The sequence below is a fragment of the Quercus lobata genome, chromosome 7 (assembly GCF_001633185.2).
Source record: "Quercus lobata isolate SW786 chromosome 7, ValleyOak3.0 Primary Assembly, whole genome shotgun sequence".
Lineage (NCBI taxonomy): Eukaryota > Viridiplantae > Streptophyta > Magnoliopsida > Fagales > Fagaceae > Quercus > Quercus lobata.
This window is the reverse complement of record NC_044910.1, coordinates 16495000-16511066: the sequence shown is the minus strand read 5'-3', so window position 1 is coordinate 16511066 and position 16067 is coordinate 16495000. Positions and strand designations below refer to the sequence as shown.

General features: G+C 40.3%; 1 protein-coding gene across 1 annotated transcript in view; it reads right to left on the bottom strand.

Moving 5' to 3' along the window:
* Positions 1-9954, bottom strand: part of LOC115951674 (GDSL esterase/lipase At3g26430-like) — an 18346-nt gene extending 8392 nt beyond the window's left edge. The window contains exon 1 of the mRNA XM_031068834.1: positions 9862-9954. Coding sequence (XP_030924694.1) covers positions 9862-9954 — 93 coding nt within the window. The remainder of the gene's footprint in view (positions 1-9861) is intronic.
* Positions 9955-16067: the final 6113 nt, after the last annotated feature.

Below are 16067 nucleotides of genomic sequence, written 5' to 3'. Positions count from 1 at the left end.
ATTGTCTGCATTTCCTGCTGTTGTTTTTTTTTTTTGACACTGCCTCTTCCTCTTCTTCTTCCTCTAGGTGGAGGTATCCCCTCCCATGACTGACAAGGCTCTGGGGGAGGAAACTATCACAGCTCTTTCTGTTGTTTTCCCTGTTATGGGGGAGGAGCCCCCTACTGATGACCCAGCTGAGGAAATTGGGCAACCAGTGCAAGGTTCCTAGGATTCTCAGGATCCCAAAGCTTCTAGGATCCCGTCATCTCAAAGTCCCCATCTTGAGCGTACTCCTAGTCCCATCAGAACTGTGTTTCCTCAGTCCTTGTCAGATAAAGGTGCTTTGGGAGACACTCCTTTATCCAAACAAACAGGTAAACCTTGTTTCCTTGGAATAGCGTTATATTCCACCTTCTTTTCCAGTTTTTCTTGAGTTCCTCCTTTTGCTTTTCCTTTTAGGTCAATCCAGTGAGAAATCCGCTCCTAGTGTTGCTTCTTCTTTAGAATCAGAAAGTTCAGAAGGTGAGTGCAAGCTACTCCCACCGTGTTTCCTTTTCTTCCTTTCCCCCCCTTTTTTTTTATGTATGGCGAAGCCCCCTGCATCTATCCCTTCTTTTAGCCACTTTGCCATTGGTCCTTCACCTTTTCTTCAACTTGCCTTGTGTTCCTTCCCAGAATCTTCGGGGAAGTCAGGAGATCAGGAAGAAGAGGCTCTGCCCCAAGAAGCTGGAACCGGTTTGTTCTTCTTTTTTTTTTTCCTTCTCCCCTTTTTTTTTTTCTTTTTTTTCTTGAATATTGATACAGGCTTTGCAGGTTCTGAGCCTGTTATTCCTGAAGGAATTGTGAGACCTGTTCAAGTTGCTGACCTTCGTCCAGAGCAAAAGGCTACAAGTCCTCCTGTCTCTGCAAGTGGTGACACGGTGATGGGGGATGCCTCGAAGATGACTGCCTCAGATCTTGATTCAAGGCTTTCCTCTTTTCTGGCTCGCTTTGATCTCTTGGAATTCAACAGCCTCCCTGCCAACCACTTCCATGTTTTTGGGTCTTCTTATGGCAGCTTCCTGCGTTTCTCTGTTCCTGTGGAAGGCCTGCCTCTGCTAGAGAGTCTGCTCAAGAGTCGTGGGGATTTTACCAGCGGCTTCAGAGGAGGTGTTTTTCTGGGCAACATTTTAATGGAGCTGCTGTGTGCTGTGCTGATTTCCCTAAGGAATTCCTCTGTAGATTCCTTGTCTGAAGAAAAGCTTCTGGAGTGGAGAGGGGTGGTGCAAGACCTTCTAGAGGCCAAGTTTAATTTTTCTTTTCTGCTGGATCACTTGCGTCTGCTGGCTTATATGTTTTTTCAGAGGCAATCTTTCAAGAGTATAGACACTGAGATAGCTGCTGCTGAGGAAGCTTTGGCTCGTGCTCACAAGGTTTTACAAGACTTGAAGGTCAAGCGGCAGAGGATCCTTTCTACTTTGGCTGTGCCTGTTATTCCTCCGGATGCCTCCCTGTTGGCCGGGCTCATTCCTTAGCCTCTTTTTTAGATTTACATAAACAATTTGGGATTGTATAAGTTTTTCTTTTTGAACATTGTCCTGCTCTTTGCTTTCTCTTTTGTGTTTCAAGACTGCTTTTTTTTTTTTCAGTATGTGAATCTGCCTTTTTTCTTTGGTATATTGCCTTTTCTTTCCTATGGTTCTTTTCTTTCCTGAGTCCTGGACCATGGTCTTCACAGGTTTCACTGTAAATTCTGGTCCAGGTACCCGGTAATCTATTGTGCAAGTACTGAACTGGGTACACTGGTATCCTTCTCATATATATATTTTTTTTTTATACGGTCCCAGTTCATGAACTTTGACAGGTTCCCCTTTTGCCAAGTGCTAGGCCAGGTATCCTAGATATTTTGCTTTTATCCTGTGATCCTAGACCTATGCACTTGGAATTGTTTGTGGGATATCTGAAATCATTTGTGGGGTGAATCCTGGGCCATATGTAAAAGGGTATTACATACTCTCCCTTTTTTTTTGGACTCAGGTATCCTTCCTCAAATTTATCCAAACTTGGTTGTTTTTTTTTTTTTGCAGTATGAAAAACTTAAATGTTAAAGAAACAGGAATTTCATTAAAACATAGTCATTTTCAAGGAACAAAGAAAAGTCTTTTGGTGCAGTATTGACCACAAAGTGTCAATCTATCACATGTTCCTGAACAAAATTATCTTAGACCAGAATTCATGATAAAGGCTAAAAAAAGACAAAATAAAAAGAACTTAGCAGATAGTGGAGCTGGTGAAAGGACCCTGAGGTACCGGGATCCCCTTGTCCTTATGCATAATATTGCTTCAGCCATTTCCCGTTTATGGGCTCTGTCAGGACTGTTCCATCTTCTTTGGCAAGGTAATAATATCCACTTTCATGAGCTGCATTGATGATGTAGGGTCCTTCCCATTTTGGGGTGAACTTGGAAGGCCCTGGCAGGTTCCTCCTCACGTGCTCCGCCATCCTTAGCACTAATTGCCCTTTACTGAACACTCTTGGGCGTACTGCTTGTGCATATGCTCTGGTCATTCTTTGCTGGTATCTCTGGCTCCTTTTCTTAGCCAGTTCCCTTTCTTCTTCTACTCCTTCTAGATCTGCTAGCCTTTTTTCATTGCTTGCGTCCTCACTTTCTCCCTGGTTTTCCTCCAGAACTACCCTTGGTGTAGGAATGATTAACTCCACGGGGCTGATGGCTTCTGTTCCATAAACCAGGGAGAATGGGGAGAATCCTGTGGCTGTCTTTACAGAGCTTCTGCATGCCCAAAGCACATCTGCCAGATGGTCACTCCATTTTCCTCCATACTCATGCTTCATTTTTTTCAGGATCTTTAATATTACCCTATTAGTGGCTTCAGCTTGGCCGTTTCCTTGCGGGTAGTATGGGGTAGATCTTCCATGCTTGATGTGGTATGCTTCAGTTAATCCCTTCATATCTTTGTTTATGAATGGGGTTCCATTGTCGCTGATCAATCTTCTGGGGATCCCGAACCTTGTAATGATGTGGTCTCGAATGAAATTTGCCACAGCTGCTCTAGTAGCTTTTTTCAAAGGGATGGCCTCTACCCATTTTGTAAAGTACTCCGTGGCTGCCAGGATCCATGTATAACCATTGGATGGAGGATTTATGGGCCCTATGAGATCAAGCCCCCAAGTATGAAAGGGCCATGGCGTTGTCATATCCTGTAGGACATTTGGGTGAGTGTGAATTGCATCTCCTAGGACTTGGCAAGCATGACATGTTTTGACCAGCTCCTCAGAGTCTCTTTTCATCGTTGGCCAGTAATATCCCAACAACAATAACTGCTTATACAGTCTTCTCTTTCCTGGGTGACTTCCACAATCTCCAGAATGCACCTCTCTGACTACTTCTCTGGCTTCCTTTTGTCCCAGGCACCTGAGGGGGTCTCCATGGTATCCTCTTTTGAATAAAATGTCATTCTGTAGGAAGTACCTGCACGCTAGCTTTTTGAGCTTGTGGGCCAGTTCCCTGTCGGTTGGCAGGATCCCCTGGGCCAGGTATCCTATGAAAGGAACCCGCCAGTCTTCTGCAATAAACACCGCGTAGCTTTCTTCTTTGTCTACTGCCAAATGACATTCCTGGCATCTCCCCTGTATGATTGCTGCTTCCTTGTCCATATCCGGCCAGTAATACCCCATGCGTTGCATTCTTCTGTATAGACTGACTTTTTCTGCAACTCCACATGCCTGGGCGTGTAATTCTTCTAGTTTCGCTTTTCCTTCCTTCTCGGTAATACATCTGGACAGTATTCCTCCTGGCAGTCTCTTATACAATTCTCCTTCTATTTGAGTGTAATCCATTAGTTCTTTGATGTTCCCTCTGGGACTTGCCTCTTTCATCCTTTCTTTGATTTCGTCCCTCCAGTCCCACTGTTTGGATTCCCCGGGGTACATCCCTTGAAGGATCCTCACAATAGAATGTTCCTGCCTTCCTATTTTTTATCAGCGTATCCCTCCCATTAAATGGTATTTGGGATCCCAGGGTGGCGAGAGCATCTGCAAACTTGTTCTCACTTCTTTGAGTGTATTCTACGCTGAAGGTTTGAAATTCCATCTCCAGCCTTTGTGCCCAAGTCCTGTAGGCTGCTAGGCTTTGTTCTCGTAGTGCAAAGTCACCTTTCACTTGGGAGACTACAAGATTAGAATCTCCCAGCACCCTCATATGTTTCACTCCTATGCTGAGTGCTACAGTTAACCCAGTTAAGTATGCCTCATATTCAGCTGCGTTATTAGAGCATGAGAAACCAAGCTTGAAGGACAGGGGCATGATATCCCCATTTTCGCAGCTTAGTACAATTCCTACCCCATTTGAAGTTGCTGTAGCTGATCCGTCAAACCTCATGGTCCATTTCTTCCCTGGGATCTCCATTACTGCTACCTCACCAGGGATTTCTTCACTCAGCGGGCCTTCTTCCTTTCCTGGGAATTGAGCTAGCAAATCTGCTATGGCCTGGCTTTTAACAGCTTTGGGAGTTCTTATACCTATATCATATTGTGAGAGCAACACTAGCCATTGTGCTATCCTTCCTGTGAGAAGGGGCTGGTGAAGGAGTGCCTTTATGGGGTGGGACTTGGTTACTAGGAGGATTTGGTGAGCTGAGAAGTACCTCTTCAACCTCTGGGATGCATAAATGATCATTAGGCAGGCTTTCTCTATTCTGGGGTACCTGGTCTCGGTATCCTTGAGTGTTCTGCTTACATAATATATGGGCTGCTCATTTCCTTGGTCATCTTCTTGTGCCAGCAAAGCTCCTATTGCCTGAGAGTTTGATGCTAAGTATAACAACAGAGGTCGCCCACGTACTGGTGCCTGGAGGGTGGGCAGATGATTCATAATGCCCTGAATTCTTTGAAAAGCTTCCTGCTGCTCTGCTCCCCAGGTAAATTCATTTCCTTTTTTCAATAGTTTGGATAGGCCCGCTGTGGCTGAGGCTAAACCAGGCACAAACCTCCTGATATAGGAGACCCTTCCTAGGAAGCTTTTGAGTTCCCTGACAGTAGTTGGTCTTCTCATCGTGGCGATAGCTGTGGCCTTGGCTGGGTCCACGTTTATGCCTTTGTGATGTACCAGGAACCCAAGAAACTTTCCAGCAGACACTCCAAAGGCGCACTTCATGGGGTTCATACGTAACTTGTATTTTCTGCATCTTTCAAAGACTTGCTCAAGTACTTGGAAATGTCCTGTTCTGGTTTTGGACTTGACCACAATATCGTCTACATAATCTTCCATCTCCTCATGCATCATGTCATGGAAAATGGCTGTCATGGTGCGTTGATACGTAGCCCCCGCATTTTTGAGGCCAAAGGGCATTACAGTGTAGTAAAAATTCCCAATCGGAGTTCTGAATGCCGTCTTCTCTGCATCTTTGGCCGCCATGCGGATTTGATTATATCCACTGTACCCATCCATGAACGAGAACATTGAATTTCCTGCAGCTGAATCTACAAGGAGGTCGATATTGGGCAAGGGGAACTCATCTTTAGGACATGCCTTGTTCAGGTTGCGAAAGTCTACACAGCAACGGATTTGACCATTTTTCTTCTTCACAGGTACAATGTTGGAAAGCCATTTTGGGTGCTGGATGGGTTTGATAAAACCAGCTGTTAGTAATTTCTTGACCTCTTGGACTATTTGAGCTTCTACCTCAGTGTGGAAGACCCTAACTGGTTGGACTACTGGCCTCATCCCTGGGTCCACATTAAGAGAATGGACTACCAACTCCGGGTCTAGACCTGGCATCTCATCATAGGTCCATGCAAACACATCTCTGTATTTTTGAAGCAAGGTTATCAATTGTTCTTTTTCTTGAGCCACCAATTGACTGCTAATGAAAACAGGTTTTCGAGATCCTGGTTCTGTTCCCAGGTCTACTTCTTTTAATTCTTCCTCAGGCTGAATCTGGGCCTCCTTAACTGGTTCTTCAGGGATTTCTTCTTGGGCCATCATGCAGCTTGGTGGTCCGGGACCTTCCTGCACAATGCATTCGGGTCCCGCGCACCTTCACAAACGATAAATTAGCCTTCCCCCAGGTTCCCGCACCACCACACATTCTCAGGATCCTGAAGAGCTGGGCTCCCTCTTTTGTCTTTTTCTCTCTAGAAGGTTTCTCAGGTCACGGGTGCCCCTTCCTCCTTCTTCTTCTTCTAAGACAGGTGCCCCCGGGGTCCCTGGGGCGGGGTTCTCGTCATCTGGCTCCAACTCATCATAAAACATTGTTTCTGCAAAGTTCACTTCTCCCTGGCTGAAAGGATTATGATTGGCAGGGATCTTTATGGGCCTCCCATTCAGTCTCCCTTTAATGCATTGATGGAACGTAGATGGAATGAGGCGATGTTTATGAAGCCACGGGCGTCCCAGCAACACGTGATAAGAAACTTCAGCATTAATCACATGAAATCTGGTCAGAGCTACTATCGGCCCCACCCTTAAGGCTAGCTGCACGTATCCTTCTGTTGACTCTACTGATCCTCCAAATCCTGTTATCTCCATGGGAGCCCCCAGGATCCTTCTGTCAGCTAAGCCAACAGCTTCCAGGGTACTTAAGGCTCTGAGGTTGAGTGATGCCCCCGTATCCACCAGTGCCCTTCTGACTTGAACACCGTTTATGGTGGCCATTAAATAAAGGGGTCTACGGTGGTCTGGGTGCTCAATCTCCATGTCTTCATCAGTGAAGGTTATTGCATTGGTTGTTTCCAGGAAAGCTCGACTAGCATGTGACTCAGCTGTAAAGCATTTCATCCCTGAATCTGCTGCTATGCTCATGAGAGACTCTGTAGCCACCCTCCTTGCTTCTGGTCCGAATCCTAATTGATTGAATAGTGACCTGAACTTGGGATTCTTCTGGAGGGTCCTGACTGTGCTCGGGTGGAAGGATCCTTCAGATTCTCCTGCTTCTGCCGGGTTCCCGTGTATTATTACTGCTACCACCCCTTTTCCTTTGTGGTTAGGCAAGGGGTTCCTCTGTACTTCTGGCTCCTTCTGAGTGAGCTCCAGGGTTCCTTCTCTCAATTTTTTGTGGAAGAGTCTGCGAAGGGTCCAGCAATCCTTGGTGGAGTGCTTGACATAATTATGGATTCGGCAAAATAAAGGGTTCTTCCTTTCTTCTTCTGTTGGTGGCCTGGACACAGTGAATGGTCTGATAACCCCATCTCCAATCCACTTGTCTAGGACATGGCTTAATTCCTCAGTTGTACACGGGATCACTGGTGGTTCCTCAAACACCTTCCCATCTGGTCTTTTCCTTTTCTCTCCTGCTGATGCTGTCAAAGCTTGGGATGCGGGCAGCCTTTTTGTTCTCATGGTTTGCGCCGTCCTTCTAGTTCTCTGTAGCAGGTCAGCAAATTGTGTGATACATAAATTTTCAAGGTTGAGTCTGTAATCAAAAAGCATGTTGGCTATACAGGTCTCCACGAGCTCCTTTTCTTCATGGTCTCCATAGCAGTCTAGGGACACGTCTTCGAATCTTTTAATGAACTGAACAGGGTCTTCTCCGGGTCTCTGCCTCACCATTTGCAGGTTCTGGAAAGTGATTTTGTCTTCACCTGGGTAATATTTGGCGTAGAATTTTTCCATCATCTCATCCCAGGTCTTGATGGACCCGGGTCTCAGTGTGGTGTACCAAGTGTATGCCCTATCCACTAAGGATTTGGCGAATTCCCTTAGGCATAATTCTTTGTCTCCTGCATAGGGGCCCATAGTGTGGACAAACCTACTCACATGTTCTACGGCACTTCCATTCCTTCCATCGAAAGGATGGAACTTTGGGGGTTCGTACCTCTTAGGGTATGGTTTGCCAAGAAGTTCTGGGGGGAACGGGGGATCCCGAGAGAATTGCTTGGGGATCCCTGAGAGTTTTTCCCTTTCTTGCTCCAGGAGGGCATTGACGTCTGCCAGCGTCAGGTACTGAGGGTTGGCCCTTCCTCCCACTGCTGACCCTCCTTCTGGATGTGCCCCATCTTGGTGACCAGTAGGGGGAATATTGTCTCTGACCTCCTGTGTCCTGCCTTCTTTGAGAAGACGAACTTCTTGCTCCAGATCCTTTAACATTGCTGTCATTCTGGCCATTAGGTCTGGTTCCTGCCTCGCGTGTCTTTGTTCTGACACCACCTCCTGTTCTACCAAGGGTATCCCACCTCCTTGCCTGGAAACTTCCTCGTTTTCTCCTACAGGCTCAGAGGCCGCAGGTGGCACATTAGTTCCCTTGCTGTTTCTTTGTCTTGGAGGCATTCTCTGTGAAGGGTTGTTTCTTCCTTCTTCTTTGCCCAGTCCCCAGTGGAGTCGCCAAAATGTGAGAGTGCCTTTTTCAGGATACTCAAGCCCAAGGATCCTGGGCCTGAATGAAAAGGAAGGATTTGGTTAACCGGGCCTTGATTCACTGCAGCTAACGAGCTGTTTAAGAATCAAGTGAATGCAGAGAATACTCCTGACAATATACAGAAAGACAACAAACAAGGATATCGAGGAGTACCAAAATTAACAACGTAAGTTCAGAAGGAAACAAAGCAGGATTAGCAAAATGATAAAACAGAGAAATAGTGCTATGGGGATCCTGGGAATTATGTAGCAGTATTTCATTAACAAAGTATCTGTTTGATTACAGAAAACTCACTAGGACGTGATACAAGGTCCAATCAAGCTCAAAAGTTGCAGTCTTGAATGGCTATTTCAGCCTTCAAAACTTGCAAAGTTTGATTCCTGTTGAATCCGAGTATGTGCAGTAGTGGCTTTTACAGGATATCGGGAAAACAGTATTTTTGTTCTTCCCTTAGTATTTTCTTTCTGGGTGGATTTTTCTAATGGTTCTTCCTAGAGAATTTCTTCTTTTTTTTGTGCTTCTTTTCTATTTTTCTCGCTGCCTTCTTCATAACCCGTCCCCTCCTTTTATAATGGAGTTTTTCTGGGTATCCCGGGTTCCTCTGTTTTGCTCTTTTGCAAACAGAGCATGTTCTGTCCCTGTTACCTTGGTAAGTCCCTTTGCCGTTTTCTCTCATTCTTTCCTTCTCTTGGTTCTGATTCCTTCGAAAGCTTCTGGTCGGCCATCCTCTTTGGGACGTGCTGAGGTATGCCCTTCTCGGTATCCTCATTTCTGGCGTATTCCTCTTTTCCGTTTTGGGTGGAATCTTGTTCTGCCATTTTTGAAAGTCCTTCGTTGCTATTCTTTCTTCCCTGTCCTGGTTCCCCGAGGCCCTTTTGCTGTCTGTGTCATGAGAGGTCGTTTTGCGCTTCTTGTTTTTTTCTTCTTTTCCTGTCTTCTTTCTACCGATCTGTCTCAGTCTTCCTTTTTATTTGTGCTTGAAGGGTTTTGGGGATCCTTGCTTCTTTATATTTTTGCCGTGGTCTCTTTTGGGATGCTGTTTCCTTTTCTGGGCTTCAGGATCCTCTGGCTTTCCTTTTATCTCCCCATGGGTCATCCGTTCCTGTTACTTTTGGGCTTAGCCTGTTTTTTTTTTCTTTTGGGCTTTGACTTGCTCTTCCATTTCTTTTGGGCTTGACTTGCTCTTCCATTTCTTTTGGGCTTATTTTATTGTAACCCTTTTTTGGACCTCAACACTTGTCAATCCGATTCATTAGTTGACGAATACTGGTGACAGGTTTCCCCGTCAAAAACTTCCTTAAACCCTACAGGAAAGCCAAGCTTGAAAGTATTGATGGCCACGTCCTTAAAATCACCTTCTATCTCGTTGAACATCTCCCAATATCAGTCCGAGTATGTTTTCAGAGTTTCACCCTCTCTCATGGACAAAGATAGCAAAGAAGCCAAAGGATGAGGCGCTCTACTACACGTAATAAAACGGGACCCAAACGTCTGGGTGAGTTCCTTAAAGGAATTGATGGATCCTACCCTCAAACCATCAAACCACCTCATCGCCACAGGCTCCAAATTGGACGGAAAAACCTTGCACATCAAGGCTTCGTTCTTAGTATGTACCGTCATTTTTTGATTAAAGTGGCTAACATGTTCAACAGGGTCCGTTCTGCCATTATACAAGGTGAAAGTGGGTTTAGTGAACCATCGAGGAAATCTTCCTTCCTCAATCCAGCGGGTGAAGGGTGATTTAGAAACTTGGTTGAGTGCTTTATTCATAGCAACATTTACCAGGCCTCTCGAAGATGAGTTGTTGTTTCAGCGACTACGGCAGTAATCTTCGTCATACAAGAAAGATTCACTAGGAGGAGTTTTTGACCTTTGCCTATAGTCTTGATCCTCTTCATCATCGGAAGAGTAGTCAAAATTGGAGGTAGCTCGCCTTCTGCGCTCATGGCGTAAGCTTCTCTTTAGGTGATTAATATCCTTCTGCATGTTTTTGGCATTTTCCTCATGAGAGATATGGTTTTTACCTTGAGACTGACTCTTGCTGGTGTGTGTAATGCGCACACTTCCCTCTCGGTCTCTCTTTCGCTCAAGTTCACAGAAATGATCTTGATGTTGAGAGCCCATAGATTCTGTTGGATTTGGACCTGATCCTACCATCATTGAGCATCTAACTCACTATCGCACCAGTAATTCCCACAGATGGCGCCAATTGTAAAGACTAGACTTGAGTTCCTAACCCAGCACATGGACGGACTTAGGCCCAAGAAGCCCAAAACAATGAATTTGTAAATGAATGGGTTGGAAAACTAGGCTTTAGTTGATCAAACAATGATCTAGATAGGCTTGATGACAAAAAGATAAAAATGGACAATTATGAAATGAAGAAAGAACGTCCTTGGCGAAATCCGAGGACAATAGTTCTGATATAATGTCTTTGGATAACGTTATAAATTTAATTGTAGATTGCTATAGTATTTCTTCTCTCAATTTCTTGATCCTCTTTCTTGTTGTCAATCCATTTTCCAGGACCTCGGCCAAGTTCGACTGAGGAAGTTTTCATCCTTGGCACACTCTCTGAAGCCTTTAGGACCAAACCCTACCTTTTATTCATCAACGCAATCTCCTCTGACGAAGACATCTCCCACTCGGGCAGATCTTCGTTCTCAGCTTGGGCCATAGGCCTAATATATGAATAAATAATAAACTTTTGGGCCCAAGGACCCTACAACTATAAATGTTCTGACATATCTTAAAATTTAGAACAATGGTTATTACAACCCTTAAACTTTTATTTTAGCCAATTTACTCCCTAAACTTCACATGTGCCAAATTGGTACTTAAGTTAGCTTTCCATTAAAACACTAACAGACTACTCACGTGAGATACATGTGAATTTAAATTATTCTCAAATTTATAGGGAGGAGAAACCTATAGGAAAGAAAAGATCGAATAGCAGTTGCAAGAAGGAGGGATGTTGATCAAACGATGGCAAAGGGACTAGGTTGTTGCAACAAGGGAGAGGAGAGAAAAACCTATTCAAATTTGAGAAAGAGATTCTTGATTCATTTTCTCTCTCTAAATCTTGCACTCTCTCTTGGTTTCCTCTCACAAACCCAAACTCTCTTCCTCTCCTCAAAGTGCCCAAATCGATGATTTGGTCGATTTGGTAGGCATGGACGCATGATCTGTAAGGTGGAAGTATAAGAGCTTGTGAATTGGAGATGAAGGTTAGGATTATGGTAGCTCATGCAATGTTTGGAAGCACTTATGTGTGAAGGTCTTTTTGAATGTTTATGTGTAAGTGTATGAATTTGTTTGCGTCTCTTTGGGTTGATAGATATACTGGATGTGTTGTACTAAAAATTTTGGGGTTGATATATGTTGCTTTAGGTGCGTGTAAGTGTTATGTTTAACAGTTTTGTTGCCTGGGTTTGTAATTAAGTGGGTATATTTTTGTTGCATACCGTCTAAACAACTTGTCGAGATCATCAACAATATTCCTCCCTCCTGCAGGAATCATTCGATCCTATCTCTCCTAAAGGTTTTTCTCTCCTGTAAATTTTGAGAATTATTTAGATTCATGTGTATCTCACATGAGTAGTCTAATAAATTGTATTTTGATATAAACTCAAATTCTTGGTTCCAAATTTTTTAAGAATTAATTCAAACCAAAAATACAAGATAGAAATAGAGTATATGTGATGTGGGAACTCAAAAAATACATCACCAAAATGTATCAACCCAAAGTAGAGGTACTAAAACATAAAAATTTATTAATCTAAAGTAGAGATGCAAAAAAGAATAAATAATAGAGAGAGAGAGAGAGAGAGAAATCACTTTTTTGGGAGAGAGTGTTAGAAAAATAGAACATTTATATAAAAGAAGATGAGTAGAAGAATATTCAAAAGAAAAATGTATAGTTATAAATACTAAATTATCCAAGTCATGCTACGTAATAGAATAACATTATATCATTATATACTATATAATGCAGTAAGGTAACATATAATAATCAAAGAAAATAAAAGAAAAAAGCTAACAAATTAAAATACAATGCATCAATCCAAAATAGAGTTCAACACAAAAATTAATCAACCTAAAGTAGAATTGCGATTGCGATAAGAAGATTAAAAATGAAAAAAAAAAAAAAAAAAAAAAAAAAAAAAAAACTGCTAGCATTATTTTTGTAATATAAAGTATTCGCAAAAAAACCACACTACTTTCATTATTTTTGTAAAACATTAATCTAATTGAATTACATGTTTATATATCACTCTGTAGTCTCTACCAACCTCAATCGCTTAAACACCCCTCAATATTTTAAGACATCATTCTCTTTGTGGATCTTTCTTTTCCCCTATAAAAAATTCTTGACCCGATTTCCGAAGCTATTTTTCTTGATGTTATCTATAACATTCACACAATTAGAGAGAGATATGTAAATCAAGGCTAAATTAGAAAATTAGTTTTTTTTTTTTTTTTTTTTTTTTTTTTTCTCGTAATAGAGTTTTAACTTATGGCAATCGGTTTTTGACATAGGCAGACATTGAATCTCTAATCTCATACTTAACCATAAAAAATTTTACCAATTGAACTAATTGAAACCCACTAGAAATTTACTTTATATAGAACAATATGTTAGTTACATAGATATGGATTCCCTAACTTCTCAAATAGGTCCAAAATATGACCGGTTTGTAGTAATTACTATATCAATTCTAGTCATCACTCGATGTTATTATAGAAAAATTCTTGGAAACTAGTTTTCAAATTTTATTGTTATAATGAAAACTTTATTGAGAATCAATAAAATAAAAAACATATAAAAAAAGCATAGTCATGAGAGTGAAATTTAAAAACCACAAAGTAATAAATCATATTTTATTCTAGTAAAGACAACTTTGATGGAATAGAATTTAATGTATCTTAAAAGAGAATAATTTAATGAAATTTTTTTGAATAAATTACATATTTGGTCCATAATTTTTGGGTTGCATATCAATTTAGTCCTTAAACTTTCAAATGCGTCAATTTGGTCATAATCTTTTGGTATTTGATCAAAATTGTCATTACGTTAAGTGATTGATGAGAATGCTAATGTGGCTAACAATTAAAATAAAAAATTATTTTTGTAACACATCAGATGACACTTGTATGGGATAAAATAATAATTTAAAAAAAAAAGAAAAAGAAAATCTAGTTTATGTTAATAATTAGGATCTCATCCTGAACAAACAAAATTTAATATTTTTAGTTAATAATTAGATTGAACAGTTATTTTACTTATTTTTGGTTACCAACATCACTGATCTAACATTTTTCTTTTTCCTCAGTATGAAAAGGGTTGTTTGTGAAAGTTCGAAACTTTTGTTTGATTACACCAAAAGCAAAGGAAGAGCTGGATGGAAAAAATTTCTTTTTTTAGTTAGATTTTTTTAAGAGAATTTCAACCCATGACGTACGCACTTGGTGACAGTTCTTTATCATCAGACAAAGACATCAATCGATTTTTGGTATAGGCAAGGATTGAACCCTAGATCTCTTGTTCAACCATAAAAAACTTTACCAATTGAACTAACTGAAACTCACTATTTTCTTAATTAGATTGATATACTTGCTTCTCAAAAAAAAAAAAAAAAAAAAAAGATTGATATACTTCTCAGAGGGTGTAATTAGAATGATATATTGCAGTAGGTTTGGACTTAGAGAAACCTTGCCATGTCATTAAAAAAAAATGTCATAGAGGTGATGAAAGTGCTCAATTAAGTAAACTTTAGAGACCAACAATGTTGATAAAAGCATTGTTCCTAAAAATAATTGAATACTAGCAAAATTATTTCAAAATGAGATGAAGTTTGCGTTTGGCATGGATGAAATTTGCCAACTTATTTTACTATTCAGCTTATTTTTGCTACTATTCATGGGTCCCATTACACTTTTTGATACTATTCATGAGTCTCATGGTACTATTTCAACTAATTTTTACATTTACATTTATCTACAATACTTTTAGTAAAAAATTTTCAATTTCAACAAAATAAGCGGATCTCAATTGGTAAATCCAATATCCCATGGATAGAAGGATTTCCATTTGAGCTGGAGCTCATCCACACCTGTACTATAAAATCTACTTGTTGCAGGTTTCTCCTCTCTCCCTCCTTTTGTAAAGTTCTGTTCAGTTCTGTTTTGTTTTGTGTGCATGTGATTTTTTTTTCCCCCTTTTGCTAGAAAAAAATTGTTTCAGCCATTATAATACAATCTTGGTAATTTTGTATTGGATGATTATATCTTGGTAATGACAAAATAATAGTACTCATTTGTGTTATCATTATTTTCTTTTCTCTTCTTTTTTATTTTTATTTTTTAATCTTAGTATCATCATCAAATAAAACATCCATTATAAAATGCCCTGAAATATGCGATATCATTTTTTATGCATGACAACTATTGACAAATTTATATAATTTATGAGCAAACTTTAATCATGTATTAAGACTTTTAATGGATAGGAGTTTAAGAAACGACAGTTAGCACTCAAATAAGTATATGGTAATAGCAGAGAAAATAATTTAACCAGAAAAAGAACTTCAATCTAAAAGCCTTAGCCTAATTAATTTTGAGATTAACTCAATGGATTAATTTTGAGATTAACTCAATGGATCACACATTTGATCCATCATGGTATGAGATTATTTACACATTTGATCCATCATGGTATGAGATTATTTTTACATTTAATCCAACTTTGGCAATGATGTCAACCACAAGGAGGATGCCAAATTCTAGTTAAGACCAATTATATGCTGGAGATATGCCACTTGTGAAACTTGGCAAGCAGTAGTTTATTCTTCCATTCCTTTTTCTTTTTCAATAGCAATTTGCAAGATACAAATCCAGCATAAATGTTATGTTCTTAAAAGTCATGCACCAATTGATGACCATTACAACACTTCAACTCTGGAAAAATGTTTACATAAATATGTTGATTTTTTTCCTTCTTGGATCATGGTTAAAGTCGTACCCAATTGAGTACTCATAGTCATTGATAACAGATAATCATCAACAACAACGATTAGCTACGCATAAAAATTTAAAGAGTAAACACTAGACTAGTGCACTAGTGCACATATACCAATACCAACCCTAGAAATTCTTTCTTAGGGTAATGTGAGAATATAAGTATCTATTAGTACTTATAATTTGTAAATATATTTAGTTTATTTAATCTAAAACAAACAGGAATTACTGGATCTCTATATGCATGGATCTGCAAAGGCACATATGAAGGTCATAACATCAATATCTGAACACTACAAAAAGGATAGCAATATATGCGAAAACTACTAAATGACTAATCTTTATCTGCTCTACTTGAAAATGGATAGGGCTGTTAAAACATGAATATGTGGTTTATCAAATTAGGTCATGAGCTCCCCATCAATAGAATTGAAGAATTGTAAAGCACATTTACACACATAACCAATTACTAACTGGAAGATATTGTTACAATGTAAATTTACTCAGAAGTGAGAAGTCCAGGTACATTCTGCATAATAGTTTCATTAGAACCTGTGATAGTTAGCGATGCATCTTCCATACTTTGCTATATTTAATTATTATGTCTGGCACTCCTGCTATCTTTCTATTAGATCATATTTTGTTTAATTTTTGCCATTACAAGAAATAAATCTCAACAGTTATTTACAATAGGAAAATAGGCTTTTGAATCATAG